Source organism: Salvelinus fontinalis, chromosome 22 (genome assembly GCF_029448725.1).
Source record: "Salvelinus fontinalis isolate EN_2023a chromosome 22, ASM2944872v1, whole genome shotgun sequence".
Lineage (NCBI taxonomy): Eukaryota > Metazoa > Chordata > Actinopteri > Salmoniformes > Salmonidae > Salvelinus > Salvelinus fontinalis.
This window is the reverse complement of record NC_074686.1, coordinates 35,820,346-35,848,088: the sequence shown is the minus strand read 5'-3', so window position 1 is coordinate 35,848,088 and position 27,743 is coordinate 35,820,346. Positions and strand designations below refer to the sequence as shown.

The following is a 27,743-nucleotide window of genomic DNA, read 5'->3' as shown; positions in this document are numbered from 1 at the left end:
TTTTGGCCATATAACAAAGAACCAAGTGCTAAAACATATACATTATAATTGACTAAACTTAGAATCAGCTATTAAAGACTACCAGAACCCACTGGATTCTCCAATTACATTGAATGAACTACAGGACCAAATACAAACCCTCCAACCCAAAAAGGCATGTGGTGTTGATGGTATACTAAATGAAATGATCAAATATACAGACCACAAATTCAAATGGGCTATTCTTAAACTCTTTAACATTATCCTCAGCTTTGGCATCTTCCCTAATATGTTGAACCAAGGTATGATCACCCCAATCCACAAAAGTGGAGACACATTTGATTACTGTGGAATATGCGTGAGCAGCAATCCGCTATAGTATCATCAACAGCAGACTCCAACATTTCCTCAGAGAAAACAGTTTCCTGAGCAAATGTCAAATTACACACCGTGTACGCACCCTGCACACCCTTACTGAAAAACAAACAAAACAAAAGCAAAGTCCTCTCATGCTTTGTTGATTTCAATAAAGCTTTTGACAAAATTTGGCATGAGGGTCTGCTATACAAATTGATGGAAAGTGGTGTTGGGGGGAAAACACATGACATTATAAAATCAATGTACAAAAACAACACGTGTGCAGTTAAAATTGGCTAAAAACACATTTCTTTCCACAGAGCCGTGGGGTGAGACAGGGATGCAGCTTGAGCCCCACCCTCTTCAACATACATATCAACGAATTGGCGAGGGCACTAGAACAGTTTGCAGCACACGGCCTCACCCTACTAGAATCTGAAGTCAACTGTGTGCTGTTTGCTAATGATCTGGTGCTTCTGTCCCCAACCAATGAGGGTCTACAGCAGCCCTTAGATCTTCTGCACAGATTTTATCAGACATGGGCCCTGACAGTAAATCTCAGTAAGACCAAAATAATGAGGTTCCAAAAATGGTCCAGTAGCCAAGACAAATAATACAAATTATATATAGATGCTGTTGCCCTAGAGAACACAACAATTTATAACTAACTTAGCCTAAACCTTAACACCACAGGTAATCACAAGGCTGTGAACGATATGAGAGGCGGGTCTTCTACGCCACCAAAAGGAACATAACACTCAACATCCCCATAAGGATCTGTTATCAAACCCATTGCTCTCAATGGTTGTGAAGGATGAACCTAGAGAAGAGTCCCCTCAGCCAGCTGGTTCTGGGGCTCTGTTCTCAAACACAAACAGACCCCACAGAGCCCCAGGACAAAAAACACATTTAGCTTCAGCCAAATTATGAGAAAACAAAAAGATAACTATTTGAAACACAGGAAAGAATCAACAAAAAAACAGAGCAAACTAGAATGCTTTTTGGCCCAAAACAGAGAGTACACAGTGGCAGGAATACCTGACCACTGTGACTGACCCAAACTTAAGGAAAGCTTTAACTATGTACAGACTCAGTGAGCACAGCCTTGCTATTGAGAGAGGCCCCCGTAGGCAGACCTGGCTCTCATGAGAAGACAGGCTATGTGCACACTGGCCACAAAGTTAGGTGGAAACTGAGCTGCACTTCCTAACCTCCTGCCAAATTTATGACCACATTTGAGATACATATTTCCCACAGATCACACAGACCCACAAATCAAACATTGATAATCTCCCTTATCTGGTAGGCAAAATACAGCAGTGTGCAATCACAGCAACAATATTTGTGTCCCGTTGTCATAAGAAAAGGGAAACCAGTGGAGCACAAATAACATTGTAAATACAACGTATATTTATCTGTTTAAACTTTTGTGAGTGTAATGTTTAATGAGAACGGTAGAGAGATGTAGATAGAGCAATAAAGCCCCTTGAATTGAATTGAATTGAATTGAATTGAATTGATAGAGGTAGAGAGAGAGAGAGAGATGGATTGAGAGGAGTGGGGCCAGACTGCATAGGCAGGACAGCATAGGAAGACAGGGACAGGATACTGTAAAGAGAGGGAGTGATGTAGAGAGAGAGACAGAGAGAGACAAAGAGAGGCAGAGAGAGAGAGAGGCAGAAGCAGAGAGGCAGAGAGTCAGAGAGAAAGAGAGAGAAAGAAAGAGACGGGAGAGGCAGAGAGAGAGAGAGAGAGAGGCAGAAGCAGAGGCAGAGAGTCAGAGAGAAAGAAAGAGAGAGAAAGAAAGAGACGGGAGAGGCAGAGAGAGAGAGTCAGAGGCAGAGAGAGAGAGGCAGAGAGAGAGTAAGAGGCAGAGAGAGAGAGGCAGAGAGAGACAGAGAGTCAGAGCCAGAGAGAGAGAGAGACAGAGAGAGACAGAGCGGTAGAGAGAGGAGCAGAGAGAGAGAGACAGGTAGGTAGAAAGATAGAGAGACGCAGAAAGAGAGAGATGCAGAAAGAGAGAGAGATGGAAGGATAGAGAGGAGAGAGAAGGGCCATACCGGACCCAGAGAGCCACGCCACCGCCAGCCACCTCCGTTAGGATTCCACACAGTCCACAGGATGGCGCTAGCTGAGCCTCTGCTGGCCAACCACACACCGCTGCTCTGTCACGCCACTGGGACACAGAACCTTAGCAGCACCACTCTCTGCATGGGAATGTGTGTGTGTGAGTGTGAGTGTGAGTGTGAGTGTGAGTGTGAGTGTGAGTGTGAGTGTGTGTGTGTGTGTGTGTGTGTGTGTGTGTGTGTGTGTGTGTGTGTGTGTGTGTGTGTGTGTGTGTGTGGCTATGAGGGGTTGTCGAGGAGTCAAGGTTGTCTGTAGTAGTACAAGTGCTGTGTCATCTTCAGGCATGCAACCCCCCCATGTCAGCAGAATGTAGGATTATTAATGTCTGTTACACCACTAATCCCCTACCAGGGACCTGTGGGCCGCTGTCAGCAGCTTTTACAACATACGGTGGGTCCCGGCTGGCCTGGCATGCCAACACAAGCATTAAACAGAAAAGGGGAACACTTTATTAATAATAAACCGTTTATAAGGCATTTATTAAACCGTTTATAAGGCATTTATTAAACCGTTTATAAGGCATTTATTAAACCGTTTATAAGGCATTTATTAAACGGTTTGCTCACCATGCATTAAACAGACAAGGGGAACACTTTATTAATAATAAACCGTTTATAAGGCATTTATAAACGGTTTGCTCACCATGTATTAAACATGACTCCCACATGTGTAATGTTAGTAAGCTAGTTATTCAGACATGTATATTTAGTTCCTTAAACAACCTGTGTTGTGTGTTGGTTCTATCACCAGGTACTGCTGGAATGTCTACCAACGGCATACCCATCTTGTTGTGGCAAATTACACCGCTCACTCAAGACACTTAGAAAGTATAAATAGCACTCACTTTTGATTAGAGACCACAAAAATGCTTTACTAATGATTAGTAAATGGTTTATTAATGTGGGAGTAATTATTAATTCATAAATGGTAAACACACACTTTATAAAATGCTTAATAAATGGTTAATTATGGATCCGTGTTACAGGGAAAGGCATTATGTTCCCATTCCACTGATTAGCGGTGAAAATGTTTGGCCTGTGGAGCTTTGATTACAAAAGGCACAGACAGCCAGGCAGCTGTAGCTGTATGGGGGCCCCGAGGGACCGATGGGACAGAGCTAAACGGGATAGAGGAGAACAGAGGGAGAGGGCCACAAGGGAGCTGAGAGCTGGGTTCACCCACTGCTATAGTCCTATCTCCTGCTGTGTGGGGAGAGAGGAGGAGAGAGATGAACCCCGGAGTAATACCACCACTGCTACAGGCTAGTCAGATATGAAAGACTGTGCTGTATGAGAGTATAGTAGAGATTGTTATGACTGCCCGGGGGGGGTCATAGGCCCCTTTACCCTCCACAGCTTTATGGCGGTCATAAAATACTCTGCTTCTGGGCTCTGTAGTATTTAGATTGGAATGTGACTGTGGAACACAGAGAGACACTTGGCCAAACTCTGACATCAAAAGGTTGAATAATTGAACAGTATTTCTGTATTCCAAACACTTGGAGTGACCCGCGGACACTTAAGGGAACAGTCATGTCGAGTTTGTTTCATTTGGTGACCTCATGAAGGACACGAGACAACACATTACTGTTTCTGTATTTGTATACACTTCTCAATGATGGGGTTTGCATCGAAATGTTGTATAAAATAAATGATTAATAAGTATAAGAATACTTTTGGAAAGATAATGTGATGTTAGTCTTCTAAATTAGAATCGTTTTTTATAGTAATTTATGCTCAGTCAGTGGCCACGCCCCCGTGAGCACAGACATTATACCCAAACGTCATGGAACGCCCCCTTTCCACAGAGTTAATAAAAGGACTCATGACAAAATGTACATTTAGTCAAGAGAACGCAGGGACGGGGTCCCCACGTTGAAATGGCTACCATTCTATAGACCAAGAAGACTAAGGTGTGAGCTGGATGTTGCAAAATGGTTTCAACTACAACTCTCCCGATGGACAAGACCAGAGAACGTGGGGCTCATCCCCACGCTGAAATGGTTGTGAAATCTACAAACGAAAGACCGATTATTCAGTCTGCAGCTGTTTAAGTACTTTAGTCTGGTAAACGCATCCATTCAAACGACCGAATGGTACTATGACTTATCCATTATAACAAGCTACAACTACGAAAGACTTTGATCTCTGGTGGACAAACCAGAGACTTTCTGTAGACTAACTATCCAGCAGATGGATTGGCGACCACAGCGAGAAACAACAAAGGCATACACTCATAAATATGTCAATTGCAATGTATTTTCGAATTAGCGACTGTGCATGTTCAAAGAATTAACATTTCCATGAGTGTAGTCAACTGTATGTACATGGGTCCACTCTGAGTTTCCCGCTCTTGAACTGTCCCCACCCCTTTCCTCGGTCTACCTAGCTGTCATATCAGTTTCGTCCACTAGGGACTTTTCTTTGTGTCATGTTAGTTACCAATGTATGACCTACTGTGTGTGTGTGTGTGTGTGTGTGTGTGTGTGTGTGTGTGTGTGTGTGTGTGTGTTTATGTAATTCTGTAATTTGTTATTTAGTTAGTAAATAAATAATTAAGCCAATTTGTATATCGCTGAATCATGATTTATGATGTTTTGGTTCGTACAGATATCCAAGTGTTTGCGACATTCAGGAATGAGACTGATGAGGTAATAATACATTAATAGAGGACACTGATGAGGTAACAATACATTAATAGAAGACTGTAAGATATGAAAATATCTGAAGAGTTAATTCAGGAAATAGAGACTCTTTAAACATTGTCCCGTGGTTCCCCGACTTCCTAGTTCATTAAAGTTTACATGATTAGTTTAATCACGTATGAATAATTACACATAAAGAATTGATTTGATAATATAACAGTCTTCACATTTAATGATAGTCACATTACGACAAGATGCAGTACTGTCAGACGCATCAAAGTTGTCAGCACTGTAATAGCATGTAATAACATGTGAACAAGGGAGCGAGCATGATTGTAACGGTAGTCCTCCTCCTCTTCAACCGAAAAGGAGGAGTAGTGATTCGACCAAGGCGCAGCGGGTTGTGAATACATAATTTTAATTAACAAGACGGAAAAAACACGAAACGAAATACACTTGAATGATTAACAAAATGGAATAGACAGACCTGGACATGGAACTTACATAAAACACGAAGAACGCACGAACAGGGAAAATAGACTACACAAAATGACGATGTACAAAAACAAACCGAACAGTCCCGTATGGTGCGACAAACACTGACACAGGAGACAACCACCCACAACGAACACTGTGAAACAACCTACCTAAATATGACTCTCAATTAGAGGAACGCCAAACACCTGCCTCTAATTAAGAGCCATACCAGGCAACCCTTAAACCAACATAGAAACAGAAAACATAGAATGCCCACCCAAACTCACGTCCTGACCAACTAACACATACAACAAACTAACAGAAATAGGTCAGGAACGTGACAATGATAAAATGAGAACACAAAGGATAACTGAGAATTGACAAACATTCAATGTGCTTTAACGGTGTCATCAATAACCTTGTCAATCAGAGCATATCAATTTGCTGGACGCAGTCTTTTCAACATTTTAAAATGGAAAAAATAGAAGAATGCATGTTTTTGTGCTTTGTTGAGAATAGAGAAGAAAATGGGAAGTGAAATTGCTGGTAGGACGCAGAAGAACACGTCCACAGGAAATCTCATTTGTTAAAGTACTAGAGTCCGTCTGTGGGCGACACTACTAGTATAAGGGCGATGTCTATCATAACACGAGTAGTCTACATTCAGAACTCCTCTAAGCTTCACCATCTTGTTTCTCATCTGACCAGGAATGTGATACTGGGTGTCACTCCTCGGTTCCCTCACTACAGCAACTTTACTTCTGCAATACTTGTGCATGCGAGTCACTTCCCTGCCGAGTCAGCGTGATTAACCATAGATGTGTGCATGCGAGTCACTTCCCTGCCGAGTCAGCGTGATTAACCATAGATGTGTGCACGCGAGTCATTTCCCTGCCGAGTCAGCGTGATTAACCATAGATGTGTGCATGCGAGTCACTTCCCTGCCGAGTCAGCGTGATTAACCATAGATGTGTGCACGCGAGTCATTTCCCTGCCGAGTCAGCGTGATTAACCATAGATGTGTGCAAGCGAGTCACTTCCCTGCGAAGTCAGCGTGATTAACCATAGATGTGTGCCTGGGAGTCACTTCCCTGCCGAGTCAGCGTGATTAACCATAGATGTGTGCAAGCGAGTCACTTCCCTGCCGAGTCAGCGTGATTAACCATAGATGTGTGCCTGGGAGTCACTTCCCTGCCGAGTCAGCGTGATTAACCATAGATGTGTGCCTGGGAGTCACTTCCCTGCCGAGTCAGCGTGATTAACCATAGATGTGTGCCTGGGAGTCACTTCCCTGCCGAGTCAGCGTGATTAACCATAGATGTGTGCAAGCGAGTCACTTCCCTGCGAAGTCAGCGTGATTAACCATAGATGTGTCCATGCGAGTCACTTCCCTGCCGAGTCAGCGTGATTAACCATAGATGTGTGCATGCGAGTCACTTCCCTGCCGAGTCAGCGTGATTAATCATAGATGTGTCCATGCGAGTCATTTCCCTGCCGAGTCAGCGTGATTAATCATAGATGTGTCCATGCGAGTCATTTCCCTGCCGAGTCAGCGTGATTAACCATAGATGTGTGCATGCGAGTCACTTCCCTGCCGAGTCAGCGTGATTAACCATAGATGTGTGCACGCGAGTCACTTCCCTGCCGAGTCAGCGTGATTATGGCCACGTGTGGCATCCTTTCAAAAGCAGTACTATATGAAGGTAACAGAGAGCCATGAGATACAGGCCAGGTCTTGTTTTTACTTCCTGTTCCTCAGCAGGAAGTCTGCTTGGGCTTGCTCTCATAAATCTCCATGGCAGCCATGATACCTATATATCCATCATCCTCTTTGCACGGCAAAAAAAATGAATTTCAGTCACGAGAGATCTTGAGAGATCTTGTTTTGACATTGTACTGCGTGTTGTTCCACTGCCCCGTTCATTCTTAGGTTAGGCCTATTGTAATCTCTCAACATTTAGGCATTTCAAATCAAATCCAATTTTATTAGTCACATGCGCCGAATACAACAGGCATGCAACAGACCTTATAGTGAAATGCTTACTTACGAGCCCCTAACCGACAGTGCAGTTTCAAAAAATATAGATAAGAATAAGAGATAAAAGTAACAAGTAATTAAAGAGGAGCAGTAAAAAATAACAATATATACAGGGGGGTGCCGGTACAGAGTTAATGTACGGGGGCACCGGTTAGTTGAGGTAGTATGTACATGTAGGTCGAGTTAATTAAAGTGACTATGCATAGATGACAACAGAGAGTGGCAGTGGTGTGGAGAGGGGAGGGGGGGGGGGCAATGTGAATAGTCTGGCTAGTCATTTGACTAGATGTTCAGGAGTCTTATGGCTTGGGGGTAGAAGCTGTTTAGAAGCCTCTTGTATCTAGACTTAGGTTCCGCTTGCCGTGCGGTAGCAGAGAAAACAGTCTATGACTAGGGTGGCTGGAGTCTTTGAAAATGTTCAGGGCCTTCCTCTGACACCGCCTGGTATAGAGGTCCTGGATGGCAGGAAGCTTGGCCCCAGTGATGTACTGGGCCGTTCGCACTACACTCTGTAGTAGAGGTCGAGTTTTCATAACAATCGGTAATCGGCCTTTTTGAACGCCAATTATGGACGATTTCATTGCAATCCACAAGGAAACTGCGCGGCAGGCTGACCACCTGTTACGTGGGTGCAGCGTCAAAAGGACCTTGCAAGGAGCCAAGGTAAATTGCTAGCTAGCATGAAACTGATCTTATAAAAAACAATCAATCTTCACATAATCACTAGTTAACTACACATGGTTGATGATATTACTAGGTTAAAACCTGTTCTGGACAGGGGGGCAGCATTTCCACTTTGAAAGAAGTGCGTGCCCAAACGGAATTTACTCCTACTCTGTCCCAGAAGGTAATACATGCATATTATTATTACTATTGTATAGAAAATACTCTGCAGTTTCTAAAACTGTTTGAATGTCTGTAAGTAGAACAGAACTCATATGGCAGACAAAAACCTGAGAAGACATCCCAACAGAAAGTGAGAACTCGATTTTCAAAACAGTGCCAAATGATACCCATTTTAGTTATGAGCAAACACTTCCTAGGGCTTCCACTAGATGTCACCGTCTTTAGATTTTGGTTATATGATTCTACTATAAATGAGGGGCTCATAGGAGCTATTTTACTGAGTGAAATTCTCAGTCTCATTGTGCGCGCTCACGAGAGAGAGTGCTCTCGTTCCAATGCTCTTTCTTCAGACAATGAAATTCTCCGGTTGGATCCTTATTGATGATTAATGTAAAACACATACTAAATATGGATTGCACACATCATTTGACTTGTTTCTACGACCTGTAACGGAACTTTTTGAGTTTTTGTCTGGAGGGATTGCTCGTGCGTCATGAAAATGGATTACTGGGCTGAACATGCTAACAACAAGTGGCTAAATGATGGGCTTTATGGAATAAATCAGTCATTTATTGTCGAACTGGGAATCCTGGGAGTGCCTTCTGATGAAGTTATTCGAAGGTAAGTGCATATTTATAGTGTTTTTGTAGCTTCTGTTGACGCCAAAATGGCGACTATTTCTTTGGCTGGATTGTGCTCTGAGCGCCGTTCTCAGATTATTCTTTTTCCGTAAAGTTTTTTTGGAAATCTGACACAGCGGTTGCATAGAGGATAAGTTTATCTGTTACGGCTGATTTCCTCCTCTTCGTCTGAAGAGGAGGTGTAGGGATCGGACCAAGACGCAGAGTGGAGAGTGTCCATGATTTATTAACAATAAACTGAACACTACACGAAACAAAATAACAAAAGCGAATCAAACCGAAAGACAGTCCCGTGTGGCACGAACACTGACACGAAATACAAACACCCACAAACACACACGTGAACCCCGGCTTTCTAAGTATGATTCTCAATCAGGGACAACGATTGACAGCTGCCTCTGATTGAGAATCATACCAGGCCGAACGCACAAAACCCCAACATAGAAAACAACACATAGACAACCCACCCAACTCACTCCCTGACCATACTAAATAAATACAAAACAAGAGAAAACAGGTCAGGAACGTGACATTATCTTTAATTATGTGAATAACACTTGCATCTTTTATCAATGTTTATTATGATTATTTCTGCAAAATCAACGGATGTTTTGGAATCAAAACATTACTGCACGTAACACGCTAATGTAAACTGAGATTTTTTTTATATATATATATATGCACATTATCGAACAAAACATAAGTGTATTGTGTAACATGATGTTATATGACTCATCTGATGAAGATGTTCAAAGGTTAGTGATTAATTTTATCTCTATTTGTGGGTTTTGTGAAAGCTACCTTTGCTGTGAAAAAATGTCTGTCCTTTTTTGGATTTGGTGGTGAGCTAACATAAATATATGTTGTGTTTTCGCTGTAAAACATTAAAAAAATCAGACAAGTTGGCTGGATTCACAAGATGTTTATCTTTCATTTGCTGTATTGGACTTGTTAATGTGTGAAAGTTATATATTCCTAAAAAATATTTTTTGTTTTCGTGCGCTGCCTTTTCAGCGGAATGTTGTGGGTGTTCCGCTAGCGGAACTCCTGGGCGAGAAAGGTTAACTAGCTTGTCCTGCGTTGCATATAATCAATGCCTGTTAATGTATCATCGAATCACAGCCTACTTCAACTTCGCCAAACGGGTGATGATTTAACAAAAGCGCATTGCTTTTCTTAAAATCAATAGACAGAAGTACATTTTTTAACCTGCATATTTAGTTAAAATAAATTCATGTTAGCAGGCAATATTAACTAGGGAAATTGTGTCACTTCTCTTGCGTTCAGTGCAAGCAGAGTCGGGGTATATGCAGCAGTTTGGGCCGCCTGACTCGTTACGAACTGTGAACTAATTTGCCAGAATTTTACATAATTATGACATAACATTGAAGGTTGTGCAATGTAACAGCAATATTTAGGTTACCACCCATTCGATAAAATACGGAATGGTTCTGTATTTCAATGAAAGAATAAACGTTTTGTTTTCGAAATACTAGTTTCTGGATTTGACCTTATTAAAAACCAAAGGCTCGTTTTTCTGTTTATTATATTATAATTGAGTCTATGATTTGATATAGCAGTCTGACTGAGCGGTGGTAGGCAGCAGCAGGCTCGTAAGCATTCATTCAATCTTTACTGCGTTTGCCAGCAGCTCTTAGCAATGATTGAATCACAGCGCTGTTTATGACTTCAAGCCTATCAACTCCTGAGATTAGGCTGGCAATACTAAAGTGCCTATAAGAACATCCAATAGTCAAAGGTATATGAAATACAAATGGTATAGAGAAAAATAGTCGACGCGTCATAATTCCTATAAATACTACAACCTAAAACTTCTTAACTGGGAATATTGAAGAACTGGGAATATTGAACCACCAGCTTTCATATGTTCACATGTTCTGAGCAAGGAACTTAAACGTTAGCTTTTTTACATGGCACATATTGCACTTTTACTTTCTTCTCCAACACTGTGTTTTTCCATTATTTAAACCAAATTGAACATGTTTCATTATTTATTTGAGACTAAATAGATTTTATTTATGTATTATATGAAGTTAAAATAAAAGTGTTCATTGTTCATTCACTATTGTTGTAATTGTCATTATTACAAATATATATTTAAAAATCGTCCGATTAATCGGTATAGGCTTTTTTTGGTCCTCCAATAATCAGTATCAGTATCGGCTTTTTTTGGACCTCCAATAATCAGTATCGGCGTTGAAAAATCATAAATCGTTCAACCTTTACACTGTAGTGCCTTGCGGTCGGAGGCCGAGCAGTTGCCATACCAGGCAGTGATGCAACCAGTCAGGATGCTCTCGATAGTGCAGCTGTAGAACCTTTTGAGTATCTGAGGACCAATGCCAAATCTTTTCAGTGTGCTGAGGGGGAATAGGTTTTGTCGTGCCGCTTCACGACTGTCATGGTGTGTTTGGACCATTCTAGTTTGTTGGTGAGGTGGACGCCAAGGAACTTGAAGCTCTCAAACTGCTCCACTGCAGCCCCATCGATGAGAATGGGGGCGTGCTCTGTCCTCCTTTTCCTGTAGTCCACAATAATTTCCTTTGTCTTGATCACGTTGAGGGAGAGGTTGTCCGTCCCCATTCCCCCCCCATTTAAAATAAATACCCTGAATACAATGACCAAAGCACTAACAAAATTATATCATATTTCATTATGTACAAGCCTCATTTGAGAGAGAGGTAGCGAGGGAGAGGCAGAAAAAGAGTAAGGGGAGGCAGAGAGAGATGAGAGAGAGGAAGAGGAGAGGAGAGAGCGACAGCGAGCGAGACAGACAGGCAGAAAGGCAGGCAGAAAAGCAGGCAGAAAGGCAGGCAGAAAGGCAGGCAGAAAGGCAGGCAGAGAGAGAGAGAAGTAGGCCTAATTGTAATGACTACTTATAGCCCGCTGTTTAATCATAATCTGTGACACTGTCACTCAAGTTGTCTCTTCTAGACTGTGTTGCTTCTCAATATCATGACTGTTTTCCGTTCAAGAAAAACGCACAGTAATTTAGAAGTTAACACTGCTGTGCACTGTGCAGAATAGAGAGGATACAACATCTAGGTCTTCATTACCCACATATGGATGAACCATATCTCTCTAGAACATCCCAGACAGCTACCTAAGAATAGTAAAGCCCCCTTTACGGGCTCAAATAGCCGAACAATCAGCCTGTTACCAGCCATTTGTAAACTTTGGGGAAAAATGGTCTTTGGCCAGAAACAATACTAATAGTAAACAAATTGACAACAGATTTTCAGCACGCTTATAGGGAAGGACATTCAACAAGCACAGCACTTACAGAAATGACTGAAGATAATTGATTGATAATAAAAAGATTGTGAGGGCTGTTTGGTAGACTTCAGTGCAGCTTTTGAAATAATCAATGTTTTTTATTTATTTTAACTTTATTTAACTAGGCAAGTCAGCCAAGAACAAATTCTTATTTTCAATGACAGCCTAGGAACAGTGGGTTAGCTGCCTTGCTCAGGGGCAGAACAACAGATGTTTACCTTGTCAGCTCGGGGATTCGATCTTGCAACCTTTCAGTTACTAGTCCAACACTCTAACCACTAGGCTACCTGTCATAGTCTGCTGCTGGAAAAACGAATGTGTTATGGCTTTACATCCCCTGCTATGTCGTGGATAAAGAGTTCCCTGTATAACAGAACACAGAGGGTGTTCTTTAATGGAAGTCTCTCCAACATAATCAAGTTAGAAGCAGGAATTCCCCAGGGCAGCTGTCTAGGCCCCTTACTTTTTCAATCTTTGCTAACGACATGCCTATGTCTATGTATGCGGATGACTCAACACTATACACGTCAGCTACTACAGCAACCAAAATGACTGCAACACTTAACAAAGAGCTGCAGTTAGTTTCAGAATGGGTGGCAAGGAATAAGTTAGTCCTAAATATTTCTAAACTAAAAGCATTGTATTTGGAACAAATCATTCACTAAAGCCTAAATCTTGTAATGAATAATGTGAGAATTTAGCAAGTTGAGGTGACTAAACTGCTTGGAGTAACCATGGATTGTAAACTGTCATGGTCAAAACATATTGATACAACAGTAGCTAAGATGGGGAGAAGTCTGTCCATAATAAAGCGCTGCTCTGCCTTCTTAACAGCACTATCAACAAGGCAGATCCTACAGGCGCTAGTTTTGTCACCCCTAGACTACTGTTCAGTCGTGTGGTCAGGTGCCACAAAGAGGGACTTAGGAAAATTGCAAATGGCTCAGGAAAGGGCAGCACGGCTGGCCCTTGAATGTACACAGAAAGCTAACATTAATAATATGCATGTCAATCCCTCATGGCTCAAAGTGGAGGAGAGAGTGACTTCATCACTACTTGTTTTTGTAAGAAGTGTTGACAACCTGAATGCACCGAGCTGTCTGTCTAAACTACTAGCACACAGCTCAGACACCCATACATACCCCACAAGACAGACCACCAGAGGTCTCTTCACAGTCCCCAAGTACAGAAAATACTATGGGAGGCACACAGTCTACATAGAGCCTTGACTACATGGAACTCTACTCCACATCAAGTAACTCATACAAGCAGTAAAATAAAATAAAATATAAATATACACCTTATGGAACAGCGGGGACTGTGAAGCAACACAAACACAAGCACAGACACATACGCACACACGATAACATACGCACTATACACACACACACAATAACATACGCACTATACACACACACAATAACATACGCACTATACACACGTACACATGGATTTTGTGTTGTAGACATGTGGTAGTAGAGTAGGGGCCTGAGGGCAAATACTTAATTTATTGTGAAATCTGTTGTAAATGTATTGTAATGTTTTTAAAATTGTATAACTGCCTTCATTTTGCTGGACCCCAGGAAGAGTAATGGGGATCCATAATAAATGTAAATACAAATACAGCCTATTCAAGAGTTGGAGAGGATGTCACAAATTGCAGATCATAACTCGACTGAACACGTCACAGTGCCAAGTGCATTCACACACCATAGAGATTAAATAACCGCTATAACAGATTGTTATTCATTTGATGATTCCAAGCATGGCATCATTTATATGGGAGTGAAATTACATTTATCACACAATTTCTGTTACACATTGCCAGATGTTATTCTGGTGATAGGTCTACCATTGACAGGCGGATGCGTCCTGCAAACCAAGGCAGGCTACTGGTAGGCTATAAAGTATGGAGACCGACAGGCGAAACACCTCTGGTCAGTTACCAGTTCCCGGTAGATATTTCGTGCTGTGGATGCTCTCCCTTTACAAATGGACGCGCACAGCTGTCCATGTCGCCCTGATGTCCGTAGCCTACAGTAGGTTAGTAGATATGTGCCAGCACTACATGTGTGTAGCATACAACACTGGCAATTGGGTGAAGCGAGCCAGACTCTACACACAACGGTTGAAACGATGCCAAATGCACAACATGGCTGTACACTGTACAGTAATAATGTGACATTGCCTACCTGTGAAATGTTGCAGCGTCGTGCCTTGCACCCAGAGGCTCAGCACTTGTTCCACTGATAGGTTGACAGAAAAATCCCTGTTCATGCTTCTGTCGCCGCCGCGGTCGGGGTTCGCACCCCTCTTTGTCAAATGGCTGTACGTGGCTTTTGACGAAGACATCGAGGAGACCGGGGTGGCATGAGCTCGGAGGCTTTATCCCCCGGCGCGCACCCCTCTACCGGTGCCTCTGTTTCGGCTTGACGCTGTTCATTTCAGCGCGGGGAAGGAAAGGGCCAACGGCTAGTCTACTCGTGCTCGTTCTCGGACGCAGCGGCGGATTTTTGGAGGCCATGATGAGGATGGGATGGCAGCGCGAGAGAGCATAGCGCACACGGAGGTGTGGTCCTACATCAGCCCGTCTCTCTACATAACCCTTAAAGGGCCCGTCACCGGTTAAAGTGGAGTGCACGCTAAACCTACGAGTTACCGTTAGGATATTGTAGCCCTTTATGAATGGTAAACAAAAGATGAGTAATCAGTACAGTAGTGTTTACGCTGAAAACGTGCGTAATCATGTGGCACATGTGGGCGTAATTGAGCGGTAAAATTGTGAAAATCATTGAGGGGACTATTGGCTGTAGTATGCTGCATATATTTACTATGAAAAGAATGATGCGTTTTTGTATTGCAGGGCGTTGTCTGTGACGTCTCATCGTTGCCGGTACTGTCCATGGTGCTGATTTGCTCCCAGTTGAGTCAATCCTAAAACGCCTGATAAAAGTGTAGGTGCGTAATATCAATAAGAGATATCATATTCAGCAGATCATATTCTCTATTACCACCATCTGAGTCAATATTAAGATCATCGTTCTGGAAATTATCAGAGAGAGATGTATAAACTAACATTCCAGAAACAATGATTTCTGCTTTCAAGGCAGATGAGAAGTCTGAAAGATTCAACCCTACTGATTCACGATCTCCTCTGAACAGTTGCTGTTGAGATGTGTCTGTTACTTGAACTCTGTGAAGCATTTATTCGTTTCTCTTTGCTTATTTGAGCTGTTTTTGCCATAATATGGACTTGGTCTTTTACCAAATATGGCTATCTTCTGTATACCACCCATACCTTGTCACAACACAACTGATTGGCTCAAATGCATTAAGAAGGAAAGAAATTCCACAAATTAACTTTTAACAAGGCACACCTGTTCATTGAAATGCATTCCAGGTGATTACCTCATGAAGTTGGTTGAGAGATTGCCAAGAGTGTGCAAAGCTGTCATCAAAGCAAAGGGTGGCTACTTTGAAGAATGTAAAATCTAAAATGTATTTATATAACACTTTTTTGGTTACTTCTTGATTGTGCTATTTTATAGTTTTGATGTCTTCACTATTATTCTACAATGTAGAAAATAGTCAAAATAAAGAAAAACCCTTGAATGAGTAGGTGTGTCCAAACTTTTCACTGGTTCTGTATATATATATTTATATATATTTAATTTATAAGCATTATTGGATTTTTAATGGCTATTTAACATATATTGAATGCATAATGCAGCAATGTAAAATTTCTTTGCTTTTCTTTCTATGTTATCTTAGATAACTTGGTCTACAGTCATTACCAGAGAAAATGGTTACATTTCTGTCGGGGTTTGTTTGTAAGAACAAACTTCTATAGAACTAGGCCAATGACACAGTATAACTTTCATTTGCATGATTCAGCATCAACACATTAAACACTGCAAAGAAATGCTAATTTTAGGACAGCGTCATTTACACTGTACTTCAATTTCATAGTCTGGTGGTTGTGAAAGAGAGAGAGACAAAGACAGAAAGAGACAGAGATGAAGAGACAAACAGAGATAGAGAAAGATAGAAGACAAACTGAGACAGAGAGAAGGAGAGAGAGAGAGAGAGGGGTAGAGAGAGGTAGAGAGAGAGAGAGAAAGAGAGAGATAGAGAGAGAGGTAGAGAGAGGTAGAGAGAGAGAGAGAGGTAGAGAGAGAGAGAGAAAGAGAGAGATAGAGAGAGAGGTAGAGAGAGGTAGAGAGAGAGAGAGAGGTAGAGAGAGAGAGAGAGAGAGGTGTAGAGAGGTGTAGGTAGAGGTAGAGCGAGAGAGAGAGGTGTTAGGATCTCGGAATGATCTGGAACAAATTTCTAAGTAAGCAGTATTTTCAGATACTGTACCAGTTCAAAAGGTCTCAAAATGAAGAAGCAGCATCTGACATCTGAGGAGTAAATCTTCAACATTATGTCAGGAGGATACCTTCAACATTATGTCAGGAGTATATACCTTCAACATTATGTCAGGAGTATACCTTCAACATTATGTCAGGAGTATATACCTTCAACATTATGTCAGGAGTATACCTTCAACATTATGTCAGGAGTATATACCTTCAACATTATGTCAGGAGTATACCTTCAACATTATGTCAGGAGTATATACCTTCATCATTATGTCAGGAGTATACCTTCAACAGTATGTCAGGAGTATACCTTCAACATTATGTCAGGAGTATATACCTTCAACATTATGTCAGGAGTATACCTTCAACATTATGTCAGGAGTATATACCTTCAACATTATGTCAGGAGTATACCTTCAACAGTATGTCAGGAGTATACCTTCAACATTATGTCAGGAGTATATACCTTCAACATTATGTCAGGAGTATATACCTTCAACATTATGTCAGGAGTATACCTTCAACATTATGTCAGGAGTATATACCTTCAACATTATGTCAGGAGTATACCTTCAACATTATGTCAGGAGTATACCTTCAACATTATGTCAGGAGTATATACCTTCAACATTATGTCAGGAGTATATACCTTCAACATTATGTCAGGAGTATATACCTTCAACATTATGTCAGGAGTATATACCTTCAACATTATGTCAGGAGTATACCTTCAACATTATGTCAGGAGTATACCTTCAACATTATGTCAGGAGTATATACCTTCAACATTATGTCAGGAGTATACCTTCAACATTATGTCAGGAGTATATACCTTCAACATTATGTCAGGAGTATACCTTCAACATTATGTCAGGAGTATATACCTTCAACATTATGTCAGGAGGATATATTCAACATTATGTCAGGAGTATACCTTCAACATTATGTCAGGAGTATACCTTCAACATTATGTCAGGAGTATACCTTCAACATTATGTCAGGAGTATATACCTTCAACATTATGTCAGGAGGATACCATCAACATTATGTCAGGAGTATACCTTCAACATTATGTCAGGAGTATACCTTCAACATTATGTCAGGAGTATACCTTCAACATTATGTCAGGAGTAAATCTTCAACATTATGTCAGGAGTATACCTTCAACATTATGTCAGGAGTATACCTTCAACATTATGTCAGGAGTATACCTTCAACATTATGTCAGGAGTATACCTTCAACATTATGTCAGGAGTATACCTTCAACATTATGTCAAGAGTATACCTTCAACATTATGTCAGGAGTATACCTTCAACATTATGTCAGGAGTAAATCTTCAACATTATGTCAGGAGTATACCTTCAACATTATGTCAGGAGTATACCTTCAACATTATGTCAGGAGTATACCTTCAACATTATGTCAGGAGTATATCTTCAACATTATGTCAGGAGTATATACCTTCAACATTATGTCAGGAGTATACCTTCAACACTATGTCAGGAGTATACCTTCAACACTATGTCAGGAGTATACCTTCAACATTATGTCAGGAGTATATCTTCAACATTATGTCAGGAGTATATACCTTCAACATTATGTCAGGAGTATACCTTCAACATTATGTCAGGAGTATACCTTCAACATTATGTCAGGAGTATATACCTTCAACATTATGTCAGGAGGATACCTTCAACATTATGTCAGAAGTATACCTTCAAAATTATGTCAGGAGTATATACCTTCAACATTATGTCAGGAGTATACCTTCAAAATTATGTCAGGAGTATATACCTTCAACATTATGTCAGGAGGATACCTTCAACATTATGTCAGGAGTATACCTTCAACATTATGTCAGGAGTATACCTTCAACATTATGTCAGGAGTATATACCTTCAACATTATGTCAGGAGTATATACCTTCAACATTATGTCAGGAGTATACCTTCAACATTATGTCAGGAGTATACCTTCAACATTATGTCAGGAGTATATACCTTCAACATTATGTCAGGAGTATACCTTCAACATTATGTCAGGAGTATACCTTCAACATTATGTCAGGAGTATACCTTCAACATTATGTCAGGAGGATACCTTCAACATTATGTCAGGAGTATACCTTCAACATCATGTCAGGAGGATACCTTCAACATTATGTCAGGAGTATATACCTTCAACATTATGTCAGGAGTATACCTTCAACACTATGTCAGGAGTATACCTTCAACATCATGTCAGGAGGATACCTTCAACATCATGTCAGGAATGCGCAGGGAGGTGAACGACCTGAATATGATTTGGGAGATGGAATGCTGTGTCAATCAAAAGAGGATCACTTAGGGCTATACTTACTAAGCCTTTGCACCTGTTATTTTCAGAATACAATAAAGATGAAAACATACATCTTTACTTTTTACACTTGATCTGATTCTCAAGATGTGATTCCTTATCTTGTGTCTTTTGCTCTGCCTTTTAATAAGTTAGATTTCTTTTAGAAACGAACAGGTGCAAACTTTGATATACTAACACTTGACCTGGTCTACAGTCTAAATTCCAAACAGCCTTGGCATCATAGCAAAATATATTGTTTTTACAATAAAGAGACGTTTACCTTCTAGGTTTGATCGTTTCACTCTTTGAAGCTCTACTCTGACCACACACAGATCCATAAAGCTGTGCAACTAGCAGGAAGTTGTAGTGTGACTGTGTTAAAGCTCTTCTATGGACACATTTTGGCTTCTTGAACCCTAAGTTTCTTTGTTGAAGGTTTGGGTGGTTTTGCTTTGAAGCTGCGTTGTCTTTCATCCCGCACTGTAAACCAATCATCTGCCCCCAACAGTTATCCTTTGTGAACTTGGCTCATTACGAGACAAATCATACCAGACTACTCTCACGCAGTGGAGGCTCCTCAGAGGAGGAAGGGAAGGGGAGGACCATCCTCCTCTGTGAATTTCAGAAAAATAAAATTTTGTAACATTAAAAGGTTATCCTTTTTAAACTATAGTAAATGTAATCACGTCGCCAAATAATTGATTAAAACACACTATTTTGCAATGAAAGTCTACAGTAGCCTCAGCAGCACTCTGTAGGGTAGCGCCATGATGTAGCTGGAGGACAGCTAGTTTCCGTCCTCCTCTGAGTACATTGACTTCAATACAAAACCTAGGAGGCTCATTGTTCTCACCCCCTTCCATAGACTTACACATTAATTATGACAACTTCCGGAGGACCTCCTCTAACCTATCAGAGCTCTTGCAGCATGAACTGACATGTTGTCCACCCAATCAAAGGTTCAGAGAATAAATCTAGTACTGAAAGCATAAGCTACAGAAATCTAGCACTGCAGAACATAAAATTTGTAGTTGAACAGTTTTGAACAAATTAATTTCTTCCAAATAGAGAGAGAGAGAGAGAGAGAGGGAAATAGAGAGAGAGAGAAATGTTGTCATTTTCTTCACATTCAGTTTCACTTACTTAGCTAGCAAATGCAGCTAGCTTGTTTAGCCTACTGAAACACCCTGCTCAAACAGAGGGATGCTATGTTAGCTAGCTGGGTATGACTTTCCAACAGAACACTGGAACTCTTCCAAGTCAAGGTAAGCTTTTGGTTTTACTAATGTATTGCCACTGGGGCCCCCCGGTGTAACTGCTTACTAACTATACACTGTAATGTTACTGCATGATTGTAGCGGGTTTACTAGCGTGATAGTTCTATTAGCTATGCTGACTATGATGTTACTTTAGCTAATGAGGTGACAACGATGTAGGCGGTGTGTAGAAATTTGGCTTGGAAAGTTTTTTTCCGCCTGGTCACATACAGCTGATGTGTTGTTCATTTAAGTCCACAAGCGAAGGGAAAAGGTGAGAGGAGGAGAGCGCATAGATGCGAGAAGGAATACAACGTGTCTGCTATGAAAGTTAACTGTGTTTATGCGTGATCAGGGGTGTATTCATTTCGACGATTCTGTTGAAAAAAAAATCTTAAACGGAAGCAAACGGAACAAAACGGGGATACACATTTCTGAATTTGTTCAATAGAAACTCTCGTACGCAGATGTTGGACAAACGACAGGGAAAAGTTGTAGTAGCCAAAACCTATCGATGTTACATTGAACTGGGTGAATGGAATATGAATGAGAGTCATCCAACATGCTGTAATAGAAATAAGGACATTGTCACGTTCTGACCTTAGTTCCTTTGTTTATGTCTTTATTTTAGTTTGGTCAGGGCGTGAGTTGAGGTGGGCATTCTATGTTGTTTTTCTATGTTTTGTTCTGTATGTCATATTTCTATGCGTTTGGCCTAGTATGGTTCTCAATCAGAGGCAGGTGTCGATCGTTGTCTCTGATTGAGAATCATACTTAGGTAGCCTGTTTTCCCACTATGGGTTGTGGGTAGTTGTTTTCCGTTTCAGTGTTTGCACCATTCGGGACTGTTTCGGTTTTCATTTGGATTCTCTTGTTCTTTTTGTATTTTGTATTCATTCTCATTAAAAGATATTATGGATACTAGCTAACATGAGGCCACCCCTCATAGCCTGGTTCCTCTCTAGGTTTCTTCCTAGGTTTTGGCCTTTCTAGGGAGTTTTTCCGTGCTTCTACACCTGCATTGCTTGCTGTTTGGGGTTTTAGGCTGGGTTTCTGTACAGCACTTCGGGATATTAGCTGATGTACGAAGGGCTATATAAAATAAACTTGATTTGATTTGGATACGTACCACGCTGCATTTTGGTCCTCCTCCCCTTCCACCAACGAAACCCGTTACAGACATGCTCATGGGAAAATGGTATAAAGAATCACAGGACGGGTTTCCCTGTTGTTCTGGTCTGTGATATCAGGTATTGAAATAGATAAGAATTGGATTGCAGTGTGTATCTGACTTCCATAACAATTTGTGAGGAATTCAACTGTGGTATATTGCTGGGAGTGAAGGGAAGTCTTTACTCCATCCCACCGGTCAACTGAAATGGAGTGTCCTGTGTTTAGGTCAACTGAAATGGAGTGTCCTGTGTTTAGGTCAACTGAAATGGAGGGTCCTGTGTTTAGGTCAACTGAAATGGAGTGTCCTGTGTTTAGGTCAACTGAAATGGAGGGTCCTGTGTTTAGGTCAACTGAAATGGAGTGTCCTGTGTTTAGGTCAACTGAATTGGAGTGTCCTGTGTTTAGGTCAACTGAATTGGAGTGTCCTGTGTTTAGGTCAACTGAATTGGAGTGTCCTGTGTTTAGGTCAACTGAAATGGAGTGTCCTGTGTTTAGGTCAACTGAAATGGAGGGTCCTGTGTTTAGGTCAACTGAAATGGAGTGTCCTGTGTTTAGGTCAACTGAAATGGAGTGTCCTGTGTTTAGGTCAACTGAAATGGAGGGTCCTGTGTTTAGGTCAACTGAAATGGAGTGTCCTGTGTTTAGGTCAACTGAAATGGAGTGTCCTGTGTTTAGGTCAACTGAAATGGAGTGTCCTGTGTTTAGGTCAACTGAAATGGAGGGTCCTGTGTTTAGGTCAACTGAAATGGAGTGTCCTGTGTTTAGGTCAACTGAAATGGAGTGTCCTGTGTTTAGGTCAACTGAAATGGAGTGTCCTGTGTTTAGGTCAACTGAAATGGAGTGTCCTGTGTTTAGGTCAACTGAATTGGAGTGTCCTGTGTTTAGGTCAACTGAATTGGAGTGTCCTGTGTTTAGGTCAACTGAAATGGAGGGTCCTGTGTTTAGGTCAACTGAAATGGAGGATCCCGTGTAAGGTAAATTGAAGTGGGGTGTAGACTAGATAGTGTAATGCGGGGGTGTGATAGTCTGTAGATGAAGAGATGGCCATTCAGAGGGGTTAAGCCACACCCACCCTCTGGGCAGTTTAGGTCACGTTAGTGGGATGAAAGAGCTCTTTGACTCGTTCCCACTGGTCTGCCTGCATACATATGATACCCAACTATCTCTGTACGGTGTGAAAACTTCAATGGACATGAGTCATATGATCTAATATGATCTATTTGAATCCCCCCCCAAAAAGTATTTGGTCTGTGATTTGTCCAGATCAAATGCACTGGTACTTTGTTGTGCTTGCCTGGTTGGACAGTCTTGATCATAAAATTGCATATTCCTCATCTTCATTATTATAATGTTTTGATGTTTATTTTTTAAGGTCAGAAGAATTCATCTGATCTGTAGGATAATTTGCATATCAAATACGACCAGCCCGTGTTCTTGTTTATAAAATGGGATTTAATGAAGCTGTGGATGAATACAAAACAAAGGTCACATAGAAATATGTCAGGGCGATATTTAATGAGTCCCGACCTGAAAGGCCAACTGCCAGATGAAAATGTAAAATGTTCTTTTGGAAAAAGAGCCCTTCCCTTGTAGCTGAATTGCAAGCTCCTGTTGTTGACATATTTAGCCACCAGGGGGACTCCCACTCCAGTGTTCCTGTATTTCCCTGCTGTAGTTTTCCACAGTCTTTCAATTCAATCCCATTCTTGCTTTTATGCTTTTTGTGTGACTCCACCAAGAGGTCAGAAGAAACACTTAGACACTTTATTTTGCTTTTCTTTATTTGTTTGTGCACATTGCAGCACATCAATAACAAGTACTGTAGGCTTATACAACAATGCAACATTCTCAAAACTAGGAACACTGAACAATTTGAGTTCACATTGAGTAAAAGCCTTATAGATGTATAGTACACCATTAAAGGACTTATCTTGTTGAATAAATCTATCCACTGTAAAGGATTGAGAGGGGGCTTTCCCATTTAAAAACTCTCCGGTGTGATTTGTTCTGAAACAGGGGGATTGTGGTCCAACCTGTAAAGTCACAGCCTCGGGTGCTGTACAGACCTGCATTCTGGACACTTTTATATGATGTCCCTTTGATCTCTTCCATTGTGAATCCCTTTGTTTTTCCTGTGTAATTGAATCTGCAAGATGAGACATCGCCCCAAAACACTTTCACTCACACTCACCTATTCATATATGGTGCATCTTTCTCTCTCTCTCTCTCTCTCTCTCTCTCTCTCTCTCTCTCTCTCTCTCTCTCTCTTCCCTGTTTCGACTCACCTATTCATATATTGATGCTTCTCTCTTTCTTTCTCTCTCGTGCTCTCTCTCTCTTTTTCCCCCCTTCTTTCACTCCAGGCAGACGGCCTTTGTACAGGTGAGTCATCGGCAGAGGCTTCATCTGGTTAGGATCCCTGTCACAGGACGTTACCTTAACTGGAACCAACCTTCTGAAGAGGATGAGTCAACATCTGTGTCCCAAATCCCTATGTTTTGACCAGGTCTCACAGGACTCTGGTCAAAAGTAGTGCACTATGTAGAAGTAGGATGTAATTTTGGACTCAGAGACGAGATGTTTTTTTTCGTCTATCAACGCAAGACGTACTGTACTGTACACTCATTTTAATTTGCTTTCCTGATCAATCGAATGAAAGGTAAAACAAGCAACACATTGAACTGGTTGATTGTTTTATGTGACTGGGGGAAGGAGGACATTATGCCATTAGCCTGGTCCTAGATCTGTTTGTTGTGTCTTGCCAACTGCTGTGGTGATTGTTAAAAAAGGAAATCGCTAGACAGAACAAAAAGACCTGAGAATAGACTAAGAGAACACAAAGAAAAGGAGTTCTTTCAGTCAGGAGTTTCTTTGTGTGGAGAACGGCCAGCTAGCCATCTACAGCAGGCTCCCTAACAATGTGACTCTGCTGCTCACCTTTGATGATTTCCAAAGGCAGCTGTCCATGAGTTCCCCGCGGTAAATCCCAGGTCGAGGTTGAACAGTGTTTGATGTGGTGATCTACTTTATGTCTTACTGAGGGAGCAAATCAGATCTGTACCACCTGAACTCTCTTTGGCTCCTGTATGAAAACCTGCTCCAAAGAAGCCAGCGCTTGGCTTGAATCTGTACCCACACCTGCCACTGACCAAAGACTCTAGGCCCCAGGATGACCCAGGATGCATTGGGAAAATCACATGACCTGCCCTTTATTTGTCCCCCACTCTATCAAAACCCTTCATCTAATATACATCTATGGCTCTGTTTCAGACAGGTACAGTAGATGTTTCTTCATTACATACGTGTATTCCCTGTTGGTTACAATGTGATTACGAATGGTTCATCCTTGCAATCCACTGGAAAAAAATCCCGTGGGAAGACCACCTATGATGTTCTGTCCTATATGTAATGATAAGGCAGATCAACTCCAGTAAAGTGGATAAGTTGATCAGCTCAGTGACAGTGGCTGGTAGAATACTGGGTGTGTGTATGATTAGCGGGATTCAGTTCCTGTGAGGGCTCACATCAAAAAAAGAGTCCCCCACCGCTGACACCATCCGTCCACTGTGTGGAACCTTAATTCCATTCCCAGGTCCAGCTTCAGGCATTCTGATGTCCCCAATGAAAGGAAACAAATCCCTAGGTACTATGCTTGTTGTGCTAGGACCTGAGACTATGGCATGCATCGGATAGAATTAATTATCTGAGTACAGAGAGGCTTTTCATGTCCCAACGTGTGTCAATCTGTCATTGGGGGAATTGTTCACGTGAGATTTTTTACAGGAGGCGTTACCTTGACAAGTCAATCACAATCAGTGTCAAAGGAATAAAGGTCATTGCATTCTTTGTGCCTCTGCCATTTAAGATTGAAATTGAATTACTTTACTACCCAAATTGTTTTATGATTATGGACTGATGTGGCACACATCTTAAATGGAATGTTCGAGAATTCATTTTTACAGCTTAGGTTTGATTTAATCTGATATAATCTAATTTAATGGTTCACTTGGTAAACCCAAAACAGAGGCAGGAACTCAGTTTAATTTAGACTAGCTAGACCTACAAAAAAGGGGATTGGTGGTAGGAGGAAGGAGGAAGGAGTGGGGCCCCAGGCTAAAGGTATGTGGGGATTGTAATCCAGCTAGAGGCAGGACTTCCCAGAAACATGAAAGTTTCCACCTTTTGACTCAATCCTCCCGAAATAAGCCTGGCTAGCCCAAGGCAAAGCCATCCAGTCGTAACTCGTATCCGGCCTATCAGCGTCTAGGATCTGGGGAAAGGCAGATTCAGGAGGAGGACACAGTGTCTCACATGAGTTGCAGTGTATACAGACACTAGCAGCATCTCAAATGGCACCCTATTCCCTATATAGTGCACTACTTTTTACCAGAGTATACATAGGGATTAGGGTGCAATTTGGGACGAAGCCACTATCATGTCAGTAAAGTTCACGTAGAAAATAAAATATTTGTATGTGAGTTAGTGGACTGTATCATTTTAACGCAGGTGGTGCTTGAGATCGAACCATTGAATACCCTTAGATGTAATATTCTGTTTCTCTCAATGGCCAACAGATAACATCTAAATTACAGGACAAGCCCAGTCACGAGCCTCACAGCCTCTATGTTGGCTACCATCAACGATACAGATCAATGATGCATAGATGCCAAAACATCAAAGTAGAACTGAGACAGTCGGTCAGTGCATCAAAGCAGAACTGAGACAGTCGGTCAGTGCATCAAAGCAGAACTGAGACAGTCGGTCAGTGAACAGTGCATCAAAGCAGAACTGAGACAGTCGGTCAGTGCATCAAAGCAGAACTGAGACAGTCGGTCAGTGCATCAAAGCAGAACTGAGACAGTCGGTCAGTGAACAGTGCATCAAAGCAGAACTGAGACAGTCGGTCAGTGAACAGTGCATCAAAGCAGAACTGAGACAGTCGGTCAGTGAACAGTGCATCAAAGCAGAACTGAGACAGTCGGTCAGTGCATCAAAGCAGAACTGAGACAGTCGGTCAGTGAACAGTGCATCAAAGCAGAACTGAGACAGTCGGTCAGTGCATCAAAGCAGAACTGAGACAGTCGGTCAGTGCATCAAAGCAGAACTGAGACAGTCGGTCAGTGCATCAAAGTAGAACTGAGACAGTCGGTCAGTGCATCAAAGTAGAACTGAGACAGTCGGTCAGTGCGTCAAAGTAGAACTAAGACAGTCGGTCAGTGCGTCAAAGCAGAACTGAGACAGTCGGTCAGTGCGTCAAAGCAGAACTAAGACAGTCGGTCAGTGCATCAAAGCAGAACTGAGACAGTCGGTCAGTGCATCAAAGCAGAACTGAGACAGTCGGTCAGTGCATCAAAGCAGAACTAAGACAGTCGGTCAGTGAACAGTGTATCAAAGCAGAACTAAGACAGTCGGTCAGTGCATCAAAGCAGAACTGAGACAGTCGGTCAGTGAACAGTGTATCAAAGTAGAACTAAGACAGTCGGTCAGTGCATCAAAGCAGAACTGAGACAGTCGGTCAGTGCATCAAAGCAGAACTAAGACAGTCGGTCAGTGAACAGTGTATCAAAGTAGAACTAAGACAGTCGGTCAGTGCATCAAAGCAGAACTGAGACAGTCGGTCAGTGCATCAAAGCAGAACTAAGACAGTCGGTCAGTGAACAGTGTATCAAAGCAGAACTAAGACAGTCGGTCAGTGAACAGTGCATCAAAGCAGAACTGAGACAGTCGGTCAGTGTATCAAAGCAGAACTAAGACAGTCGGTCAGTGAACAGTGCGTCAAAGCAGAACTGAGACAGTCGGTCAGTGAACAGTGTATCAAAGCAGAACTGAGACAGTCGGTCAGTGTATCAAAGCAGAACTAAGACAGTCGGTCAGTGAACAGTGCGTCAAAGCAGAACTGAGACAGTCGGTCAGTGCATCAAAGTAGAACTGAGACAGTCGGTCAGTGCATCAAAGCAGAACTGAGACAGTCGGTCAGTGCGTCAAAGTAGAACTAAGACAGTCGGTCAGTGAACAGTGTATCAAAGCAGAACTGAGACAGTCGGTCAGTGCGTCAAAGTAGAACTAAGACAGTCGGTCAGTGAACAGTGCGTCAAAGCAGAACTGAGACAGTCGGTCAGTGCATCAAAGTAGAACTGAGACAGTCGGTCAGTGCATCAAAGCAGAACTGAGACAGTCGGTCAGTGCATCAAAGTAGAACTGAGACAGT

The 27,743-nt window shown here is 41.8% G+C and overlaps 1 protein-coding gene across 1 annotated transcript in view; it reads right to left on the bottom strand.

The window, feature by feature from the left end:
- LOC129820257 (transmembrane protein 170B-like) overlaps positions 1 to 15,148 on the bottom strand; it is a 31,031-nt gene extending 15,883 nt beyond the window's left edge. Inside the window, exon 1 of the mRNA XM_055877296.1 lies at positions 14,599 to 15,148. Within this exon, the coding sequence (XP_055733271.1) occupies positions 14,599 to 14,758 (160 nt within the window). The 5' untranslated portion in view covers positions 14,759 to 15,148. The remainder of the gene's footprint in view (positions 1 to 14,598) is intronic.
- Between the last annotated feature and the right edge of the window lie 12,595 nt (positions 15,149 to 27,743).